The 21,483-nt window shown below is 62.6% G+C and overlaps 1 protein-coding gene across 3 annotated transcripts; it reads left to right on the top strand.

Moving 5' to 3' along the window:
* The first annotated feature begins 1,557 nt into the window (after nucleotides 1-1,557).
* Nucleotides 1,558-19,891, top strand: CSK (C-terminal Src kinase). 3 transcript variants are annotated; one of them, XM_077881927.1, is made up of 13 exons: nucleotides 1,558-1,693; nucleotides 15,088-15,167; nucleotides 15,513-15,626; nucleotides 15,753-15,865; nucleotides 16,167-16,386; nucleotides 17,144-17,237; nucleotides 17,396-17,461; nucleotides 17,545-17,644; nucleotides 17,736-17,826; nucleotides 18,239-18,312; nucleotides 18,398-18,593; nucleotides 18,717-18,803; nucleotides 19,014-19,891. In XM_077881927.1, the coding sequence occupies exons 2-13, from the start codon at nucleotides 15,153-15,155 to the stop codon at nucleotides 19,194-19,196; spliced, it is 1,353 nt and encodes a 450-aa protein (XP_077738053.1). In that variant the 5' UTR covers nucleotides 1,558-1,693; nucleotides 15,088-15,152; the 3' UTR covers nucleotides 19,197-19,891. The 3 variants fall into 3 exon arrangements, with proteins under 3 accessions (XP_077738053.1, XP_077738054.1, XP_077738055.1); XM_077881928.1 differs by lacking the exon at nucleotides 1,558-1,693 and adding an exon at nucleotides 2,316-2,608; XM_077881929.1 differs by lacking the exon at nucleotides 1,558-1,693 and adding an exon at nucleotides 6,694-6,759.
* The last annotated feature ends 1,592 nt before the right edge of the window (nucleotides 19,892-21,483 follow it).

The raw sequence follows: 21,483 nt of genomic DNA on the forward strand, positions 1-21,483 counted from the left end.
TGTTCCTGCTCCTCATTGACTAAGACATGTCACGGCGGTGCTTGACCCAGCGCCGATCACGTGCCAACTACTGCACACTAAGCACTTTACATGACTTAACTCATTTCCTCACCACAAAAACCTTAAGAAATTGGTGCTCTTGGGATCCCTGGGTGGTGCAGCGGTTTGGCGCCTGCCTTTGGCCCAGGGCGCGATCCTGGAGACCCGGGCTCGAATCCCACATCGGGCTCCCGGTGCATGGAGCCTGCTTCTCCCTCTGCCTGTGTCTCTGCCTCTCTCTCTCTCTCTCTGACTATCATAAATAAAAAAAAAAAAAGAAAAGAAAAGAAATTGGTGCTCTTATTTCCCCCATTTTACCAAATGGGAAAAACCGTAGCACAGAGGGTTTAGGTAACTTTCCCAAGGTCCCACAGCTGCCGACCACAACCTCATTGCCTCCAGGCTGAAAATAAAGTCCAAGGAAGTCCCACAAGGTTCCTTGCTTGGATCTCTTGTCCCCGCAGCTTGCAGAGACCTGTCCTGAAGCCCCACTGCCAGCTGCAGCCCTACTGAGCTCTTTAGGCTTCCCGGAGCCCTCGAGGGTTCCCCCCATGCCCTACCCTTGTCCACGCGGTTCCCCCACCTGGGGTCCCAGTTCTATTAAGTCCTCCCATCCGCCGGCCCCTCTTTTCTGCCTTCCCGGACCTCGTCCCCCGGCTCTCGGTGTCTCTGCCCCGGGCTGCCGGCCCGTCCGTTATCCCGCCGAGGCCCGCGACGGGGAGGAGGGCCGGCCGCTCCCGGAGGCTGCACGGCAGGGCCAGGAGCCCGCGAATGAATGAGTGAGCGAACGGATGCCTGCTCGCGGCTGCCAGCGAGGCCCCGTGTCTGCGGCCGGGTCGGGGGAGGGCGGCCGAGGCCCGGCCTCAGTGGCTCCGGCGCGGGGCCCGAGCCGGGAGCCGGCGGGGTTGCCCCGGGAGGGCGCGGGGCGCGGGGCGCGGCGGGGGCAGGGCAGGGCAGGGCAGGGCAGGGCAGCGCAGCGCACGGCGCGGACACACCCCCTGCAGTGCCCCCGGCGCCCGGCAGGGGGCGCCGCCCCGCCCCCGCCCCGCCGCCCCGGGCAGGCCCCTCGCGCAGGCGCGCTGCGGCGGGCGGAGGATCCGGGCCGCGCTTCCTCTCGCCAGGCCTGCGAGCTTCCTCCCGGCGGAGCCCCGGGCGAGCCCAGCGTGTCCGCCGCCGCCCCCCGCCCGCGCCCGCCCGCCCGGGGGCCCGCGGGGAGGGGTCCGAGCGGGGCGCCCCCGCCGTCGGGGCCGCGTCCCGGCCAGCCCGCGGCCGCCTGACCCCGCCCGGCCCTGCAGCGCGGGAGCCCGCCGCCCCGACCCCGGCCCCGGCCCCGGCCCCGGCCCCGGCTCCCCGCCCCGGCCCCGGCTCCCCGCCCCGGCCCGGCCGCCACGTCCCCGCCCCGCCCGGCCCCGGCCCCGGCCCCGGCCCGGCCCGGCCGCGCTCGGAAGCGGAACTCTGCGGGGCCGCGCGGCTACATTGTTTCCTCCCGCCGCCCCCGCCCCCGCCCCCGCCCCCCCGGCCGCCGCCGCCGCCGCCGCCGCTTTGTACCGCGCCCCCGGGGACCCCGCGCCCTCCGCGCCCCGGCCGCGTGCGCCGCCCCGCAGCCCGCTGATGCTGCCCGCCGCGGGGTGGCCGGACCGCAGCGCCCCGAGAGGTGAGTGCGGGCGGGGGCCTGGGGGAGGGGGCGGCCGGGGGCCGGGGCAGGTCGCGCCTCCCGCTCGCGTCCCCCCGCCCTGACCCCCGCCTTCCCGGTTTGAATTCTCCCGGGAGCCGCTGTCAGCCCGCCGGGGGGGGGGGGGGGGCGGAGGTGCTGCCCGGGAGCCCCACGGACCCCTGCCCTCCTGGCCCCGCCTGGCAGGGCCGGCTGGAGCCCCAGGGAGCCCCAGGGAGCCCCGAGGGGGTCGGCGGGAGCCCCCAGGCCCTGGACCTGCCCGGCCCTCCGCGCGGGCCCGGCCTGCCTCCTTCCGAACCCCCTCCCCGCCGGGGCCGAGGCTCAGGAGGCCCAGGGCCCGAGCACCTCCTTGATCTTGCAGGAGGTTCAGCCTGTCCCCCTCCCAGACGGCCAGGCCTCAGCCGAGAGACCTGTGACCCTTGGGTGGAGACACTGGGCAGATCCTCTGTGTGTGGGGATGTGACACCGGGCCCTGGGACGGTGCCCCCCCTCCCGGCAGCCCGGTCATCTCATTCTCCCAGACGCCTCGAGGCCCAGGCCCCGTGTCAGGAAGAGGCGTGTCCGGCCACCAGATCCTTGGTGGTTAACTTAGGGGTTCACCTCCCCTCGCGTTTTGTGGACCAGGAAACTGAGGCTCAAAGTGGGAAGTTGCCACCCCAGGTCTCCACCAGGGTCCGGCCGTCCTTCCAGGCTCCGCTCCGCGGAGCAGGACTGCTGTAGATGGAGGGAAGGCAGGCAGGTGCCTTCTCCCACCAAGGACCCAGGCCCCCAGCCTGACCCGGGGGACCTTGTGGGTGAGCACGTGCTTCCCTCCAGAGGGCTTCCGGCCCCAGCGCTGCCCGGCTCTGGGCTCAGGCGGTGTCGCACTGCCCACGGGATTTCCCCCTGGTGCCTGAGGTGGGTGCTGCTGACAGGGGATGTGGCGGGAGGGGGGCACCTTGTCTGGTGTGGCCACGGCGCAGAGTGGAAACAGCCTGGCAGTCAGTCCCGACCCAGGCCTCCCACACACTGGGCCCAGCTGCCCCAGGAGCAGCCAAGTCCGGAACACGAATGGGGTCCAGACAGGGAAGGGGAGAGCCCCGCTTCCACAGCCGTGGTGGAGCAGCGTGGCCAGTGGGCACACACAGCGGGCCCGTTCCAAGCTCCCCACGCTTTGGTGGTTCCAGCATCTTTCTTGATGGGGCCCCAGCAGTAACGGGGCAGAGGCAGCACAAGGAAGGCTGGGAAGGTGGCAGGGTCCTCTTGCTCCCTGGAGGGTAGGAGGTTCCCTGGAGGCTGTTGAGCTCTGTCTGGGCCCCCGTGGGGCCGTTGGTAGTTTTGTCCTGCTCCAGACTCTGCCCGTGATGTAGTGTTTTTCCAGTTGCCCCGCCATGCACAGCGAAGGGGACCCTGAAGTGGTGGGCCTGTGAGGCGCCCCACACCCGGCCCTAACTTCCTTTCCGGCCTGAGGGCCTGGGACTGAGGCCTGAAGATCGGGCACTTTTATGCCAACTGTGAGCTATGTGGATGCGGCCCCAGGGTCCCCAGGCCTTGGCAGAAAAGGGTCTGGCGTCCGGCCAGCGCACGTGTGGAGATGTGTTTCTTATCTGGTGAGCTTGTTGCCTTCCCCCCTTGCAGAAGTGGCTGCTCTTCTTTCTGCGTCGGGTCAGGGGCAAGGAAGGACCACATGATAGTTTCCGGGGCTGCTACAGGGGGCACCAGGGCCCAAGAGGTTGAGCCACCGTGAGCAGACCGGGGTACAGGTGGGGCTAAGGCCCAGGGGTCACAATGCATGATGCAGCCGCCCGAAGAAGCTGCCAGCTGGCCTCATGGGGGAGAACGGCCTGGGTCCAGTTCTGGGCTCTATTTTTTGAGGCCTCTTGAAGCCCCGACACAGAGTTCCCAAAGAAAGAGTTTGGTCCAGGAAAGAGAAGGTAGGGAGGGACGGCTGGGTGGCTTAGTGGCTGGACGTCTACCTTCGGCTCAGGTGTGATCCCAGAGTCCCGGGATCGAGTCCCTGCAGGGAGCCTGCTTCTCTCTCTGCCTGTGTCTCTGCCTCTCTCTCTGTGTCTCTCATGAATAAATAAATATCTTTAAAAAAATAGAGAATGTAAGGAGGGCCCTGCAGGTGCCCAAGGGGCTGTTCCAAATCAGAAAGGCCGTCCCTCCGTGGAAGACGTCCCGGACGTCAGGGCCAGATCTGGGGGGGCAGTCAGGTCCCAGGGGAAGCAAGTCTGAGCTCAGGAGAAAACTATGTGATGCTTTCTTTTTTTCCTTTTTTTTTTTTTTAAAGATTTTATTTATTAATGAGAGACACAGAGAGAGAGGCAGAGGGTGAAGCAGGCTCCATGCAGGGAGCCTGATGCGGGACTTGATCCCGGGTCTCCAGGATGGCACCCTGGGCCAAAGGCAGCACTAAACCGGTGGGCCACCCGGGCTGCCCTATATGCTTGTTTGTTTGTTTGTTTCTTTCTTTCTTTTTAATTTTTTTAAAAATTTATTTATGATAGTCACAGAGAGAGAGAGAGAGAGAGGCAGAGACACAGGCAGAGGGAGAAGCAGGCTCCATGCACCGGGAGCCCGATGTGGGATTCGATCCCGGGTCTCCAGGATCGCGCCCTGGGCCAAAGGCAGGCGCCAAACCGCTGCGCCACCCAGGGATCCCCCTATCTGCTACTTTCTTAATGCAGAGAGTAACAACACAGCATTACAGAAAACTTAGAAAACAAAACAAGAATTGCAGTTTCACTAGCGGAGGAAGTTGTTTGCCTTTTGGAGTTCCCTGCCTGTCTTATTCCTGATTTTTTTTTTCCGCCTTCCTCACTGTGTCATTGGAGGGTGCGCACCATGGTACCTTTTTTCGTTTCGTTCTGTGTCTCTGAGCATTTCCTCACGTTGCTGCCCAGCCCGGGGAACCTCACCCCTGAGAAGTTGCCCGGTGTTCCAAAGCTCTAGGCTGCAGTGACCTCACCCGGGCCCCCTGACTAAACTCGTTTCACCGCTATTGCCCGTACAGCTGGTGTGACCACAGGCCCCCCGAGCAGCCTGGGGAATGGCAAGGAGTGGGCAGCTGCTGCAGGTCCAGGCCCAGCCACGCCATCTAGGCCGTCACCCTCTGAGATGGGCTTCCTTTATGGGCACCACAGGATGGCCATACCTGGGGCAGTGGGGACTGTGAGCAGGGTCCAGGCTAACTAACCAAGGTACTAGAAAGCACCTGGCACCACCCCTCGCCTCCAGGATGCACTTTGTAAGGAGAGGTTGGCGTTGCTCAGAGCCTGCAGGCCGCCTCTGTGTGTGGGGGTGACACCTGGGCCCCTGGACTGCCTGGCCAGTGCCCTGTCCCACCCCACCCGCCCATCACCACCTGATTGGCTGGTCCAGGACACGGACCTGGCCTTGGGAAGATGGGTTACTGGCTGGGTTCTGGAGAGTATGACTGGGGCGGTAACACCTGTCAAACGGTAACGCAGGTCCTAAGGTGAACTCAGGGAGGACAGAAATCTCCCGTGGAGCAGAAGGGCAAAAGCTCGCGTGATCATGATCCCCCTTTGGTCTCCTGGCAGCAGAGCTGACTGGACCAGGCCTCTCCTGAGAGCCTGGCCGCCTCCTACCCCCGCTAGCTTCAGCTACTTCCGGGGCCACCCCAAATTTCCCTACTGGAGACAGAGGCCTACTTTCCCTGGGAAAACCACAACTTGGGCAAGGAGCCCAGGCAGGCATCCTGAGCCCCAACCCAGGGATGGCATGCCAGCCTCTTCTCCCTACCCTTTCCCGGTGGCAGAGGGTGGGGGGTGAAAGGAAAGAAAACTGGCTGAGGGAGGGGGGTGCAGGGTTTCTAGCCCCCCGGATGGGAGTTGGAAGGGAACATAGACAAATCACTGGGGAAGTCTTGTGTGTTAGCGGCCTCCTCTTCGGCAGGTGTTCCCTGGGTCTGACCCGAGTGCAGACTGCTGTGCCACTCCTTGCTTCCTTTTGTTCTGCCTCCGTGGAGACCACAGTAACTGGGAGTGCCCTCCTGGGGCCATGCCATGGGCAGTGGGAGGGAATCCTTCTCCACTTGGCACTCCTGGGGCCTAAGAGACCGTAGCCCCAGATGACCTAACGGTAGCCTGGGACTAACCTGGGCAGGAGGTCCTCCCCTAGGTGGCCCATCCGATGCAGAGGTCTCCCAGGCACGTGACCTCAGATTCTAGCTGCTAGATGTTTGCCCGTGGAGCGTCTCCCTCCTCCCTGGTCTTGGCGCAGGGGAAGTGGGCATTACAACTGCCCTCCTGTCCCACAGCTTGGGCTGGGATGAGGTCACAGGGTGGGGTCCCCTCCAAGATGCTGGCCTGGCTGGGGTAAGCCCTTCGGCTGTTTCTCAGTCCCCTGGCCTTAGTTGGGGACAGGATGGGTGGAGGAGCAGGCTGCCCCCCATGCCAGGCAGGGAGCACTGCCTCCCTTCCTCCTCTCCTGTGGGTCCCTTCATTCGAGGGCTGGAAATAGAATCCGCTAAGTAATGATTAAAGTCAAATTCAGACCTAAAAATAAAGAGCTGGTGAAGGAAGAGCTAGTGTGCTCCCTGCGTGGCTGAGGGAGAAGCGAGCAGGGCGAGGCTAGCTTTGGGGGCCAAGCCCCCGCTTCCCGGGAGAGGCCGGAGCTGCAGGGGGATGGCAGGGGGATGGCGAGTGCTCCGCCAGCTGGGGGGAGCTCGTTTATCCAGCAAGATGCAGCCGCCTGGCAGGAGGGAGGGAATCCCATTCTTCCTCTGGAGAGGAGAGGCCGAGGCCCGGAAGGCCCAGGCGCTCCCCTTGGCAGGTGCCCGGGGATCCGAGGGCCCCTCACAGCCCAGTGTGTTCTTTCTCCCTGCTCAGTTTCTCTTCCTGGTTTTGAGGTACTGCGAGGAGAGGAGCTTCTCATCACACCCTGGCTTTGTACGCCTCGGCGGCCTCCGACCGCAGCTTCCCTCCGTCCCCCTGCTCCCCCCACCCCCGCCCCTTCCTGGTCGGGGCCCAGAGCTGCAGGAACAAGCTGGAGGGAGACACCCTGCGCCCCGGCTGCTCTCCTCACAGCCCAAAGCCCTGTAGGTGGGTGAAAACCTGGGTGTCCTCTGACGCCTGCCTTCCCGGGCTGCTGCTTCTCAGCCCTGCCCAGCCCCACACCAGGTCTCCACCCTGGTCCCCGGGACCTGCGCTGGCATCCTGTGCTGTCCCGGCCACAGGCCGCAGGCCTCCTGGAAGGGAGAGCTCCCCTGCTGGCCAGCAGAGACCAGACTCCGTGAGGGGTCAGGGGAGGCCTGTGGTTCCACTTCCTGGCAGGGCTGGTGGGAGCTCAGAAGCTGGGGATCTGCGTAGGCTGGAGCAGCCAGGAGGACTTCCTGGAGGGGAAATGCCAGGAAAACCAAGGGTTGGAGCTTCTCCCTTCCTAGGGTTGCTGGCTCCTCTAGCTGCTGTGTGGCCATGGACAGACTCTTGGCCTCTCCGTGCAAAGCAGGATATGGAGCGAGGAGTGGGCCCACGTGTGACCTCTGCTCCCCAGAGCAGGAGGGCCGAGCTCTAGGCAGGCCTCCCTTCAGCCCCCGCTCTCAGCTGGCTGCCAGTTTTCAGGGTGTCCTCCATCCTGCCCAAGGAAAGGCTGGGGCTTTTTCTCCTGACCAAGTTCAGACAGATCTGAGTTCACATATCTGCTCTAGCCCCTTTGAAGCTGGTGGCCTGTCAGCCTGGTCCCTCCTCTGTCAAACAGACATAACAGTAAAACCTCATGGGGGTTTTTGAGGCTTAAGTACCTGCCAGGGGGCCGGGCTGGGGGGCTGTCATTCCCATGCTTTCATTTTTATAGCCCATCCTGCTAGGGGAGAGTGTTGACAACGTCCTCCTCCGTCGGGTGGGTAGCAAGGCCGTGAGTCCTCTGTGTTGGGCTCTGTGTTTGAGGGTCCCAGTTCTGCAATGGGGAGACCCGAGAATCTGGGGGCCAAAGTTCAAGGCAATTCGTGGGCCTCTGGGCCTCGGTTCTCCCACCTGTTATGTACATAGGGGACTTGAGGTACAGGACAAGGACACTCGGGATTTTTAACTGTCCGTTGGAGGTCAGTGCTGAGAGGCTATATGTAAATGTAGGCAAATGGCCATGCAAAGACCACAGCCTGTGCAGGGTGGGGTGGGGGCAGGGGACAGAGGCCTGTGTTAGGACCCTGGGGAGGCCCCAAGTCCCCCCTGCCCAGTGCATGTAGGTAATTAGGTTCCTGAGCGGTAATTAGAAACCTTTCTGGGCCAGGAGTGTCAGCCTCAAGCCCCAGCGGTGCCTTCCCATTAGCCTTCTGTAACTCCAGCCCCCGTGCCTCCCAAACCACTAGATGGGATTTCCGGTCCCACGAGCCATTGGGGGCAGGGAAGAGGCCGTGAGTTGCTGTAATTTAGTTTTAAACATTTTTTAGCCATTGACTCACCCCTACCCTTAGGGCAGGGGTGCCGAAGACTGAGGAGACCCGGGGTGGGGGCTCTGCAGCCAAGGTGAGGCCATCCTCCCAGCCTTCCTCGACCCCCAGGGAGGCGTGGGCATCTCCAAGGGTCTCGGGCGCAGTTCCGCAGCCTGACCCTGAGATGTGTGTGCAGGGGCTGCTGAGGGTCCGGCCCTCCAGCCCCCTGCCTGCTGCGCGGCCGGGGCATCACCCTGTCCTCAGCCTGAGTGTCCTCTCCAGAGCCGAGGTGGGGCTGATGGCCCGGCTGCCAAACCAGCCCAGCTGCTGGCGCGCCCCGCCCCCTCAGGTGCCCTGCCTTCCAGGGGCGCGGGCCTCAATCAGCAGCTCAGTTTTGCCTGTTATCTCCCTGTGGCCTGTCGGAACTTCCGGGCCGGTTCAGAGCCGCTCTGGACCCCGGCCCGAGCCTTCTGCCCTCCGTGACTTCCATGCCACGGTCTTGGACACGAAATCCTGGCCCGGTCTGGCACAGCCCCCTCCCAGTTGCTTCCACTGAAATCCCCCGGGCTCCAGCTCCCCTCCCCTTGGAAGCTTTCCCGGTTGCCGTGTCTGTCCTGTCTGTCGGGGCACCGAGCACACCTGGCCACGACGCACTGGCAGCCAGGAGGACAGAGGCAGGGCTGCGTTTTGGTGGCGGCCTTAGGCTGGGCGCAGAGGGGAAGACGGACGGATGAGCGAGGTTCTTAGGCCCTCGGGGTCTCCTGGGCCCTTTTCTCCTGTCCGTCCTGGCCGGCCAGGCAGGGTGCTGGTGGCACAGGGAGGCTCCAGGAGCACTGGCTGGAAGAGTGAGAAGGCGCGGAGAACCTGCCTGTCGCTCGGCAGCTGCCCCTGCCCCCAACACGCTCCAGCTGGGTCCTGTGGCAGAACCAAAGTCTCTGGGGGCCGTGGCCCCGAGTTCCCCCAGGTCTCTTGTGCACTTCCCTTTTCAGTGGGTATTTTTAGCTGGGTGTAAACAGTTATTGAAGGCTCCCACGCCCCAGTAAGCAGTGGAGTTTTGGTGAGGGGGGCAGGGCAGGAGCCTCTTGACCTGCCCTGGCCTTCAGCACGTGATAGCTGTGGGGGTCTGCTGCTGCCCCGTGGGCAGGGAGAGGGTGGCCTGGGAGTTTGGGGGCTCCCAGTTCTCCTTGCTTCCCCGACTCCCTGCCAGCCTGGGCTACCAAGAAAGGCCTGCCTGAGGCTGCAGCCACTGACCTCAGTGCTTGGGCACAATGCCCAGCCTGTTCCTGGGACCCCAGCACAAGGACTGCTGGGAGTCGGGTTTGGGGCAGGAAATCAGAGTGAAGCGCTGACTTCACAGAGTTCCAAAGCCCCCTGCCCCCTGGTCCTTGGCGGGTGTGCTGACAGCTGCTGTCCCTTTGGGGTTAAATATAGTCCTGTCAGTTAGGGGACCTTGGTGTGGCGCAGCCGGCCTGGCTTCCTCCTCTCCTTTGTTGGTTCATTCATTCATTCAGCACTCACTCACCGAGCAGCCACTCTGGGCTCAGCCCATGCTGGGCACATGAGTCAGCTCCCAGCCTCCCCCCCCCCCCCCCCGCCCCGAGCTCCCAGGCCACGAGCAGCGAGCAGGGAGCTTGTCTCTGGAACGTGGGGATGTGTGAGAGGCTGGGGAGGCCTTGGAGCACGGCCGGGGAACCAAGGGAGGCTCCTGGCAGAGGCGGTTTTCAAAAGTGATTTATTTTCAACCTTATTTTTAGGGGGAAGTTAGTAATAGATACATGTGGTTTAAAAAAAAGAAGTCAGAAAGGACAAAATAGCAAACTCACAGTGGAAAGTAATCTTCCCTTAAACTTGACACCCCCCCCCCCAATCCCAGAGACAACTCGTGTTGCCAGTTTCTTCTGTCTTTCAGGGATGATCTGCGTGGATTGGAGTTAGGGATGCCTTGTGTGTCACGTACCATGGAGCAGGTCCCACACCTTGTCTTTTCTCACGGCCTTTCACTTGGAGTATTTCAAACCTACTAAGAAGCTGAAATAGGGCACCTGGCCCACTCAGTGCATGGAATATGTGACTTTTTTTTTTTTTTTAAAGATGTTATTTATTTATTCATGAGAGACACAGAGAGAGAGAGGCAGAGACACAGGCTCTAGAGAAGCAGGCTCCATGCAGGGAGCCCGACATGGGACTCGATCCCGGGACTCCAGGATCACGCCCTAGGCTGAAGGTAGGCGCTCAACTGCTGAGCCACCCAGGCGTCCCGCGTATGTGACTCTTGATCTCAGGATCATGAGTTTGAGCTCCACACTTGATGTAGAGATTACTTTTAAAAAATAATAATAATGGGGTGCCTGAGTGACGCAGTTGGTCGAGCGTCTGACTCCTGATTTCCACTTAGGTTGTGGTCTTGGGGTTGTGAGATCAAGCCCTGCTTCTGGCCCTGCACTCTGTCCCTCCCCGTACCCCCACTGTACTCATGTGCATGCACGCTCTCTCTCTCTCTCTGAAATAAATAAAATCTTTAAAGGTAATAAAAATAATAAGAAACTGAAATAATAATGTAACAAATACCCAACCATCCCTTACCCAGATTCACCAGGTCTTAACATTTTGCCATATTTGGTTTCCCTCTTTCATATACCGAGATGCGTATTTGTGGAGTTTTTTGCTGGTGTGTTTGTTAGTTGCAGGCATCCTACATCTTCATTTCTAAGTACTTGAGCGTGCACCTCTTACGTAATCACAGCACCAGGATCGTCCTTAGGAAAATTGACATTAAAATTCCATAATATTACCTTACATTTCCATTTTTCCAACTGTCATCCAATGATTTTTATAGCTACTGTCTTTTTCCCTCTGAGCCAGAATCCAGTTCAGGATCTCTCACTGAATCTTGTTGTCCTGTTCCTTTCACCTTTTTCCCCCAGCTTTATGGAGATGTAATTGCCATATAAGGTTGTGTAAGTTTAAGGTGTACAGCGTGGTGATTTGATGTACGTGTGTTGCTAAATAGTTACCACGGTAAGGTTAGTTGACACCTCCTTCACCTCACAGAAATACCATTTTGTTGTTGTGTCACATGCCTCTAGCGTCCTGTTTATTCGAGAACATTCCCCAGCCTCTGCATGTTCCTTGGTTTTGTCTCTTACGACATTAACTTCGAGAGTCCGGGCCAGTTGTCGAGGCTGTGCCTGATTGCATCTTCCTGATTTGAGTCAGGTTAACGGGCTCCGTGGGAATCCTACCCCCGGGATGCTGTGCCCTCCTCCGGGCGTCCCGGTGGGAGGCGCTCTGTCGTTGCTCTCATCGTGGGTGATGCTTGATTCGGTCGCGTGGTTAACGAGATAGATCGATAGGTCTATCTGCCAGGTCCACCTGTTGTGTTGATGCTTTTCTGCTTTCTGATTCACCTGTGGGGTGGTCTTTGGAAGCCATGTCACTGTCTCGTTCCCCCCAGCAGCTTTTCCTTGAGCGACTTGAGCTGGCTTTTTGCCCTTCCGGCTTGCTGCATCATATGGGTGCTGTGTGTCAGCACCTGAAGGTCGGGGCCCCGTCACCGCAGGGACTGTTGTTCCCTCTTAGGGATACCCGGCTGTTTATTTGTCTGGTCCCTCACTGATGGACATAAAGATCGCTTCCCAGTCGCTTGCCACCATAGACAATACCACAGGGACTTTGTAGGCACACGTGAAACAGAAGCAATGCCTCAGTTGTACCCCGGAGGTTGAGAGGAAGTTCCTTGGGTAGAGAAGAGGGAGGGAGTGGAGAGGGAATGCCAGGCGAGGTGGGAACAGCAGGTGGGACACAGGTCCGTCTGAGGTGCCAGAGAGCCAGCAGGTCCCAGAAAAGTCAAATGACTTTCCCAAGGTCACACGCAGCAAGTTGGTGGCAGAGCCAGGAATACGACTCAGAGCCCCTGACTCCCAGGACAGCGTCCCAGCAGCCTCCACAGGGTGGCCTAAAAGTAGGTTCATGTGACTCCAAAGGGACCCCTGTGTGCCTGGCTCAGGCCAGACCAGAGCCCTAGATTCACAGGGGCCCCTCCCAGCCATCCTGGCTCTTTGTGTCCAACCTGGAGGGAGCTGGCCCCTGGCCCCTCAGGACCCTCGGGAGGGAGACCTCTGAGCCCGCCTGGGCTTGACGCCAGCAGGGAGGAGCTGTGCAAGAGCCCACGGCCTGCCCTGCAGCATTCCTGGGCAGGGGCGGGTCGAGGCGCCTGGCAGCTGCGTGCAGAGCAGCCCTGGCTGCTGTGGAGGTACCGCCAACCCATTGTACAGGTGGAGAAACCAGGTCCTGAAGTTTTAGGCAATAGACCAAGGGAGGGCTCAGCTCCTTCCCCTGCCTTCCAGATGTCTGGTTGTCGGAGCCTGGCCCCTTGAGCTAGCCCACCCTGGCCTCTCCAGTGGCGCTTGCCCGTCCTCTGGGCGCCGCATGGTGCCGGGGCTGGGCAGCCGAGGCCCGAGCGTGGCAGGGTGCTCCCGGGAGGTGTAAGCCCCCTTGCCTCTTGGCAAGACCACCTTGCCTCTTGACCTCGCTCAGGGTCCTCGTCTACAATATGGGGGGAGTAACAGGCTCAGTTGTTAGAGGATTAGACGAGCCATTACATGCCAAGGACGGGGCCTGGCACAGAACAAGTGCTCAGAAAACGGCCTATTATTATTTTTATTATTATTGTCATGTCAGTGGGGAGGCGGCGGCAGCAGCTGCAGGCCAGGAAGGGAGTGTTTGGGGAGGGTGACTAACGGGGCCACAGCCACCATGCCCTCTGTGGTGGCCCAGTGGTGGCAAGCTGGGGAGGGAGGGGAGGCCGGCCGAGGGTGTGGAAAGCTGGCAGGGCCTCTGTTCAGAAGGGCCTGAGGGTCAGGGCCCCCGCCAGCCCCAGTGGAACCCTCATTTGGGTTCTGGGCCGTCACCCCTAACGAGCTGTGTGACTTCACACAAGTTGTTCGGCCTCGTGAGCCTCAGTTTCCGCTCCTGTGGAACGGGGGCAAGAGCAGCTCGCGGCGCACCACGGTTTGTGGGCCACAAGGGCCCGGCGGGCGGTTCCTGTCCCCGGCTCAGCAGCTCAGCCGTGCGACCGTGTGTTCGGTGGGGGCGATGTCTCTGCTCGGCCTCGTGGGCCCCGGGCTCCTGTGCCGACAGCAGACGGCGGCAGGTTGGCCTCGGGACGTGAAGCCCCGCGTGCCGGAGGAGGGAGGCCTTTCTGTCCAGAGGAAGGGGGCGGCTATGCCCGGCCCCGCGCCAGACCTTCTCAGGCCCGAGGTCTCCTACTCCCTCGCAGCCTGCATGCAGGGCACGCCTGTCCCCGCCTGGCAGGGTGAGGAGCCGAGGCTCAGAACGGTTGAGTCATTCTTCCGAGTTGCACACTCGACGGAGCCAGGTCCGCCTGACTGGAAGCCGGAGTGAGGCCGGGAGTGGTGGTTGTCCCGGCCGTTGCTGCCCTCAGCCGCGCACTTCACTGCTGAGGCCCCGGTTCCTTGTCTGAAGCCCCCGCTGAGCTGCAGGGTTGGTGCTGGGCGGGCACCTCCGGACTGTCCCGACAGCAGCCGGGTAGGGTGCTCAGATGGCCGGGCTGTGTCCCACCGCCCTCCCGGGGCTCGCGGCCGGGCCCCTTCCTCTCGGCTGTCCCTGTCGACCTGCCCTCCTGGCTCGGCCTGCACCCCACCCGGTGGAACCTTTTCCAGCTTGCCTTCTGTCCCCAAGCTCTCTGTTCTTCAGAGCGTGGCTCTGGGGCTCCCCGCTCCGAGAAACGGGCCTCGGCCCTGCGGTCCTTGTTCAGCTCGCAGGCCAGGCACATGCACTCAAGCGTCTCCTCCCACTGCCCAGCCTGGCCCTAGACCTTGTCCGTCCTGTCAAATGCACCTGGGAACAGGACTCCTGGGGTTTCTCTCCTAACACGCAGGGACGAGTCACTGGCCTGTCTGAGCCTCTATCCCCTGGAAACAGAACAGTGGCTCCAGCCCCACTGCTTCCTGAGATGGGGGCTCGGGGGGCTCTGGGCTTCAGGAAGGCAGCGGCGGTCAAGGGGGTGCCAGCCTGGGGCCACGGAGTCTGTGGCTTGCCGCCCTTGGAGCGTGGGTCGGCTGGAGGTTTTCTGGAGGGGTCACCTGCACCGAAGGAAACCACAGAGTGCCCCAGGCCTAAGGGTACAGCTCCGTGAGGTGCGGCCAGGAGAACTCCGCTCTTCCAGTGGCTCTACCCCTCCGAGGGCAGCTGCCGTCCCGCACCGTGGGCTCGGCCAGATTTTGAATTTTATACGGTCTACGTGGGATTACCCAGCCTGTGCTCTCTGTCGGGCTTTCGGGTTGATACTGTTTCAGAAATTCATCATCGTGGTTTCATTATTCGGTCTACTCGTGTTTGCTGCTGTGCAGCATGTACCGCTCTGGAAGACACCACAGCTTAGCCATCTTACCCTTGATGGGTATTGGGGCGGCTCCCAGCGTGAGGTACAGATCCTGCCGCGCCGTTGCTCTTGTGCACATCTGGGCTGACACCTGCCCTGTGTTCTCTTGGGTGTGTACCTAGAAGTGGGGCGACCGGGCCACGAGGTTGGTGTACCTTTGTCTTTAGACATGTTGCCTGGGCACCTTTTTATAGGCTGTGGGACTAGGAGGCCCACGGAGAACAGGTGACTTTCCCAAGTTGCATTGCACCTTTCCTAGGCTCACAGAGCCGCCCTGGGCTCCCTTCCTCCACAGACCACGTGACTGACCTCTGGGCCTGGGGCTTCTCACCCCCAGAGCTTCTTTTGCCTCTGTTGGCCATTTGGTGGGGCTGTGAGGCCCCCATGGGCTTAGGATTGGTGACCCCTCCGTCCCTGGGGGCCCTCAGCCTTCATGCCCCTGCCTCCCCCTATCCGGCGCTCTCAGGCTGCCAAGAGTCCCAGCTCTAGGGGCCTTCGGTACGTGTTCACATTGCTGTGGGGAAGGAATGGGGGGCTCAGTGACTGGGAGGAGCCAGCTTCTCACACCCCTCCTTGGTCTTCCCTTTCTCCCTGCAGCTCTCATGGTACCAAGTGACGGGGTGGCCTTCCTGTGACAGGAGGACGCCAGATCTTCTGAGAAGATGTCAGCAATCCAGGTACCGTGGGGGCGGGGGCTGGGGCAGTTGAGTACTCCCTCCACCCCTGGAAGGGTGCTCAGTGGAGGAGAGAGAACGAGGCCTCACGTCAGTCTGCTCCCCTTGGCCCCACCCTGGCCTTCGACAAAGGAAAATTCTAGGGTGTACTGTTGGACCCAGGGCCCTCAAGGTGGGCGTACGGACCTGGGGGCAGTGGGGGGGATCTCAGCTGGAAGGCACCCAGAGTTCTCGGGGCAGGAGGTTTACAAAGAGCAACGAGAGTCTGTGTCCTGAAGGGCGGATGGGCAGTGGGTGGAGATGGGCCCCGGGCTCCCTACACCTGCCCACCTGTCGCCTGCCCTACAGGCCGCCTGGCCATCCGGTACAGAATGTATTGCCAAGTACAATTTCCATGGCACTGCCGAGCAGGACCTTCCCTTCTGCAAAGGAGACGTGCTCACCATTGTGGCGGTCACCAAGGTAATCGGGGACCTCACGAGGCCACACCTATGCCCTCCCGCCTCTGGGCATTCTAGCTGGGTGGGGGCTCCCCTGCAGGGGGGCCAAAGGAGGGCTGAGCGTGTGTCTGGGATGCCCTCTCCCCAGGACCCAAACTGGTACAAAGCCAAGAACAAGGTGGGCCGTGAGGGCATCATCCCAGCCAACTACGTCCAGAAACGGGAGGGCGTGAAGGCCGGCACCAAGCTCAGCCTCATGCCGTGAGTACTGCTAAGGAGCGCTCGGGGTCTGCAGCGTGGGGAGGAGGGAGGACAAGAAGCCCTGGTTCCCTAGAGGAGTCAGGAAAGCAGCGAGCGGGCGTAGGGGTTGCAGCGCGTGAAGGCTTCTCAGGCGGAGGGCGAGGCGCGGGTGCTAGGTCCCCGGGGCCTGGGAGGCCCGAAGCAGGAGGAGCGTGTGGGGGCCATGGGGAGGTGGCGCAGAGGGAGGGCCTCAGACAGCGGGCCCGGGTGGCCGGGGTCCGTGCCTGGAGCCGCCACGAGCCCTGGCCCGGCCTCCCCACAGCTGGTTCCATGGCAAGATCACGCGGGAGCAGGCCGAGCGGCTGCTGTGCCCGCCTGAGACCGGCCTGTTCCTGGTGCGGGAGAGCACCAACTACCCGGGGGACTACACGCTGTGCGTGAGCTGTGACGGCAAGGTGGAGCACTACCGCATCATGTACCACGCCAGCAAGCTCAGCATCGACGAGGAGGTGTACTTCGAGAACCTCATGCAGCTGGTGGAGGTGAGCGGGCCCGGCTTCCGGCCCAGTGTCCCCCCACTGCTGGCTGGCCTCGGCACGTGCCGCCTCCGGAGCCTGCGTTTCCTCACGCCCCTCGCCTTGGCGAAGCACCTGCTGCGTGCCAGGGTTGACTTCTGGCCCCACGCACCCACCACAGGTGGGGGACAGAGAGGCTCAGAGCGGTTTCGGGACCTGCCTCAGGTCACACAGCTGTCAGTTAGAGGCGCCAGGGCCAGAGTCGGAGTCTCGCCCCAGAACTAGGCCTCCCTCCAGGCCTCAGAGCCACATGTCAAGCCGCGCACATAAGCCTGCCCTCATGAGCTGCACCTTGGTGGTCAGGTCACAACCCTGCGTGGCTGTGGCCACATGTCCCTGCAACTCCCAAGGCCAGTTCTGCTGGTCCTGTTGAGGCCACACCTGGCTTCCCGGAGCCCCAGCGGCCTCCCAGACGCCTCCTGCGCTCTTCTCAGCTCCTTGCCCCTGCTAGCCCCTGGCTGGGGGGAGGCCTCCTCGCGTCTGGCCAGAGGCCAGGGCTCGCCTCCCGCCTCGGGATGCTGGTGAGGCCCGTGGCCCCAGTGGAAGTGAGGGTCACAGATCTGAGTCGGGACCTCCCTAATCCTTCCCTGGGGGGACCCGGGGAGCTCCGGCCGGTGGGCTCGCCTCGGCCGCCCTCTGGTGGTTGGAGCCGGGCAGTGCGCGTAGGCGGCGGGCGCGGCGCTGGCCCTGAGCCCCCGCCCTGCCCCCGCCCTGCCCCCCGCAGCACTACACCTCGGACGCGGACGGACTCTGTACTCGCCTCATCAAGCCAAAGGTCATGGAGGGCACGGTGGCCGCCCAGGATGAGTTCTTCCGCAGTGAGTGCCATCCCCGCCCCCGTGCTCACCTGCTTCCCCGCCTCCTCCCTCCGGGCTCCGGGCACCGCCCCCAGCCCTGGAGGAGCCCTCCCCGGGTCGCCACACACTGTGACGCCTGCTCTGGCTCCACCCCTCACTGACACCCCCTCCCCCGCCAGGCGGCTGGGCACTGAACATGAAGGACCTGAAGCTGCTGCAGACCATTGGGAAGGGGGAGTTTGGAGGTGAGCGGGAGGGGGTGGCGGCCGCGGGAGGGCCGAGGGCCGGTGGAGGGTCCAGGGAACAACCTCCAGCCCTCGCCCCGCAGACGTGATGCTAGGCGATTACCGAGGGAACAAGGTTGCTGTCAAGTGCATTAAAAATGACGCCACTGCCCAGGCCTTTCTGGCTGAAGCCTCTGTGATGACGTGAGTCGGGCTGCGAGTGGGTGTGGAGGTGTCCCCGGGCGGGGAAGGATGGGGGGGCCTGGCAGCGCTGACCACCCCCATCCTGCCCCAGGCAACTTCGGCATAGCAACCTGGTACAGCTTCTGGGTGTGATCGTGGAAGAGAAGGGCGGGCTGTACATTGTCACGGAGTACATGGCCAAGGTGCGCCCCTGCCCGGAGAGCCGCCCCTGCCCTGGGCTGAACACTCCAGCCTTCCCCACCGGGCCCCTCACCGCGCCCCGGGGCCCCTCTCCCCGCTGAGCTTTGTAGCCACCAGGCAGGGCTCAGCTTTTGTCCTGACTCCTCCTTCATTCCCTGTGACCTCACCAGGCCTCAGTTTCCTCCCCTGTGGGATGGAGGTAGTGCCAGGGTTTGCCTTAGAGATTTGTGAGCTCCGAGCTCAGGGAACTGCCGGGCGCGGGGGCCAGCTTGCAGCACCTACTGCTGATTCCACGGTGATGCCCCGAGCCCTCCCCTGCGGGTTCCCCTCAAGTATTTACCCAGCCCACGGTTCGAGAGGATGGGGGGGCGAGTCTGACCCGTGGGGCCAGTCGGTCTGTCTGTCCTGCTTTAGGGAAGCCTGGTGGACTATCTGCGGTCGAGGGGTCGATCGGTGCTGGGCGGAGACTGTCTCCTCAAGTTCTCACTGTGAGTGAAGCAGCACCCATTCGGGGGGGCCCTGCCGTGCCGTGGGTGCCCTGTCTGAGGGGCTGTGTGGCTGGCTCTCTCCCAGAGATGTCTGTGAGGCCATGGAATACCTGGAGGGCAACAACTTCGTGCACCGGGATCTGGCTGCCCGCAACGTGCTGGTGTCTGAAGACAACGTGGCCAAGGTCAGCGACTTTGGCCTCACCAAGGAGGCCTCCAGCACCCAGGACACGGGCAAGCTGCCAGTCAAGTGGACGGCCCCGGAGGCCCTGAGAGAGAAGGTGGAGGGGGCCTAACCCTGAGCCCCGGGGGCTGCTGGGTGGGGGGCCTGGGCTCCCCTCCCCCGCCTCCGCCAAATCCCGAATCCCCAGGGTCTGACCCTGCTTCTCCCATCCACGTGGCAGAAATTCTCCACCAAGTCTGACGTGTGGAGTTTCGGAATCCTTCTCTGGGAAATCTACTCCTTTGGGCGAGTGCCTTACCCAAGAATTGTAAGTTGGGCGCCGGGCCTGGGCAGGGCTGGGCGGGGAGGGGGCTAGGGAGCCTCCTGGGCCCTGCTCGGTGTTCTGAGCTGCAGGCCTGCCCTCGGGACCTTCGGGGCCTGCTGGCTCTGAGGCCCAGGTCTGAGGGGGATCCCCGGAGCTGAGTCGGGGTCCCCCGGGGGGTCGGCCCTGCACACTCACACCACCCGCCTGCCACAGCCCCTGAAGGACGTCGTCCCTCGGGTGGAGAAGGGCTACAAGATGGACGCCCCCGACGGCTGCCCACCTGCGGTCTACGAGGTCATGAAGAACTGCTGGCACCTGGATGCTGCCACAAGGCCCTCCTTCCTGCAGCTCCGGGAGCAGCTCGAGCACATCAAAACCCACGAGTTGCACCTGTGACCGCTGCCTCCTCCCCCAGGTCGTGGGGCTGCGGGACTGAACCTGGAGCGATTGTGGGCCTGGTGCCCCCACTGGCTGGGCCCCAGCCTGAACTGAGCCCAGCGGGCCAGTGGGCCTCCTTCCTCTGCCCCAGCCTGCGCCCCCTCTGGCCCCGCAGAGACCCCGCCTAGGCCTGGCACCTCTTCTCATGGACCCACCCGCGGGGTGTCGGGAGCCCCACCGAAGGGCCAAGGAGGGAGGAGGCTGAGGAGCGTGAGGCAGATGCCCCCCGCCGCAGTCAGGCTTCTCCTGGCCTCCCATCTCTCGCCTTCTTAGAGTTTTATTCCTTTCCTTTTTTTGAGATTTTTTTCCCGTGTGTTTATTTTTTATTATTTTTCAAGATAAGGAGAAAGAAAGTACCCAGCAAATGGGCATTTTACAAGAAGTACGAATCTTATTTTTCCTGTCCTGCCCGTAGGGTTGGGGAGAGCAGGCCCCTCTCTAGGGACCCGTCAGCCCAGCCTCGTTCCCCGTTCCGTGTTCCGTGTCCCGTGTCGCCTCGGTCGCCCGTGTTTGCGCTTGCCCATGTTGCACTGTTTGCATGCGCCCGAGGCAGACGTCTGTCAGGGGCTTGGAGTTCATTCATGTGCCGCTGCCGCCCACCCACCTGCCTTGTGAGATGGAACCGTAATAAACCACTCCATGAGGACACCGCTGCCGGCCTCGGCGCTTCCTCCGCCGAGCCTGCCTGGCCCCCCGGCCCCCTGTCCCTGTGCCATCTTGTCCATCCCCCTGTCTCTGTGAGTGGGGCTGTGCTTGCCCTGGGAGTGGAGTCGGGCGGGGAGCACGGCCGGGAGATGTAGCCGCGCTTTGTGTCAGCTGCACGAGCGAGTGTCCTGTGTCTGCCGTGGGGAGAGCCCTCACCCCCCGCCCTCCCCCACCATCCTGCTGTGGCGGGGGCTTGGCCCTGGGGCCGTCCCGAGCTCGGGACCCTGTGCACAGGGTAACGTCTGGGGGTCCCAGCTGCCTCCCCCGCCGTGTGGTTCAAGGCGACAGCACGAGGATGCCTGGCACCAAGGATGGGGGAGGCGCCCAGGCCTGACCAGGTGGAAGCGGGGTCCCCCTGGTTGGAGGCAAGATAAATGTCACCTGCCTCAGAGAAAGTGCTGACCCCAGAGGGTGAGGGAGGGGGAGCCTCTGACCCACTGGTGGTTCTCACTGTTGACCCAAGATGACACGGCGCTGGCCTGTCCCACGTGTGCCCGGCCGCGTGCCTGAGGATGAAGGTGGGGGGCCTTCCCCACTCTGCCTCGGGGGCCCCAGATAGAGGATGAGGACCCACCAGAGCATGGTCCCCCCTCCCTCAGGTTGCCCGGGTGTGGTGGTCAGTGCAGAAGCTGTAAAGATTGGGGGAGGCTCCTTTCATCATTGAGATGGGCACCTCGCTGGGTGGGGGGTGGTTTCCCTTGTCCGGGGGCGACGCTGACCCCGGCCCAGCTAGCAGGACCTGAAATCCAGGGGGTTCGGACTTGGCCGTGTGTCTCGTGCCTGTGTCTCAGCCCCCGGCAGCCCGGCCGCCAGCGTCTGCCCTCCAGCCCGGAGCAGCAGCTTCCTCGCCTCCCCTACCAATGACAGGCTCATTTCTCCAAGGCCAGACCCTTGGTTCATTCAACGACAGACATGTGAAAACCTGCTTTGTGCTAGGACTGGGGCTCGGCAACGAGCAAGACAGAGCCGTGGAGTTAGGGAGGCCATCACACCGACGACTACAAGCTGCTAAGTGCTACGGCAAAAACCATGTGTAACGGGATCGGATCTTGTCTGTGGGTCAGGGAGGACTTCCCGTAAGAGGCAGCACGGCAAGCTAGATGAGGATGACCAGGAGGTGTGAGGAGTGGGCCGCAGCATTCCAGGAAGAGAAGCCTGGACTGGAGAGAGGGCAGGCGAGCCTTGAGGCAGAGGGGGGAGGCCAGAGCAAAGGTTGGCCTTTGTCACACTGAAAGCCACGGGGAGCCAGTGACAGGCTCTGAACAGGAAGGTGTTGATACACTGTGGCTGCTGGTGGAGGAGTCCCCCCAGGCAGCAGAGGGGGGCTGATGAGTGTAAGAGAAGGGGCCAGGAGGGGACGACCTCCAGGGGGATGTGAGATGAAGCCCAGGGGACTTGCCAGCGGAGTCCTCCTGCAGGTGCAGGGTGGGCAGAGCGGCCGGGGTGAGGGGGCGGCCACCAGGAGGCTCCTGTCCAGGAGAAGGCACCTGGCGTTCTAGTAAGGGCATGGTGAGTTTTAGGTGTGCCTTTGACTGCCAAG

The sequence above is a fragment of the Canis aureus genome, chromosome 32, assembly GCF_053574225.1.
Source record: "Canis aureus isolate CA01 chromosome 32, VMU_Caureus_v.1.0, whole genome shotgun sequence".
Classification (NCBI taxonomy): Eukaryota; Metazoa; Chordata; class Mammalia; order Carnivora; family Canidae; genus Canis; species Canis aureus.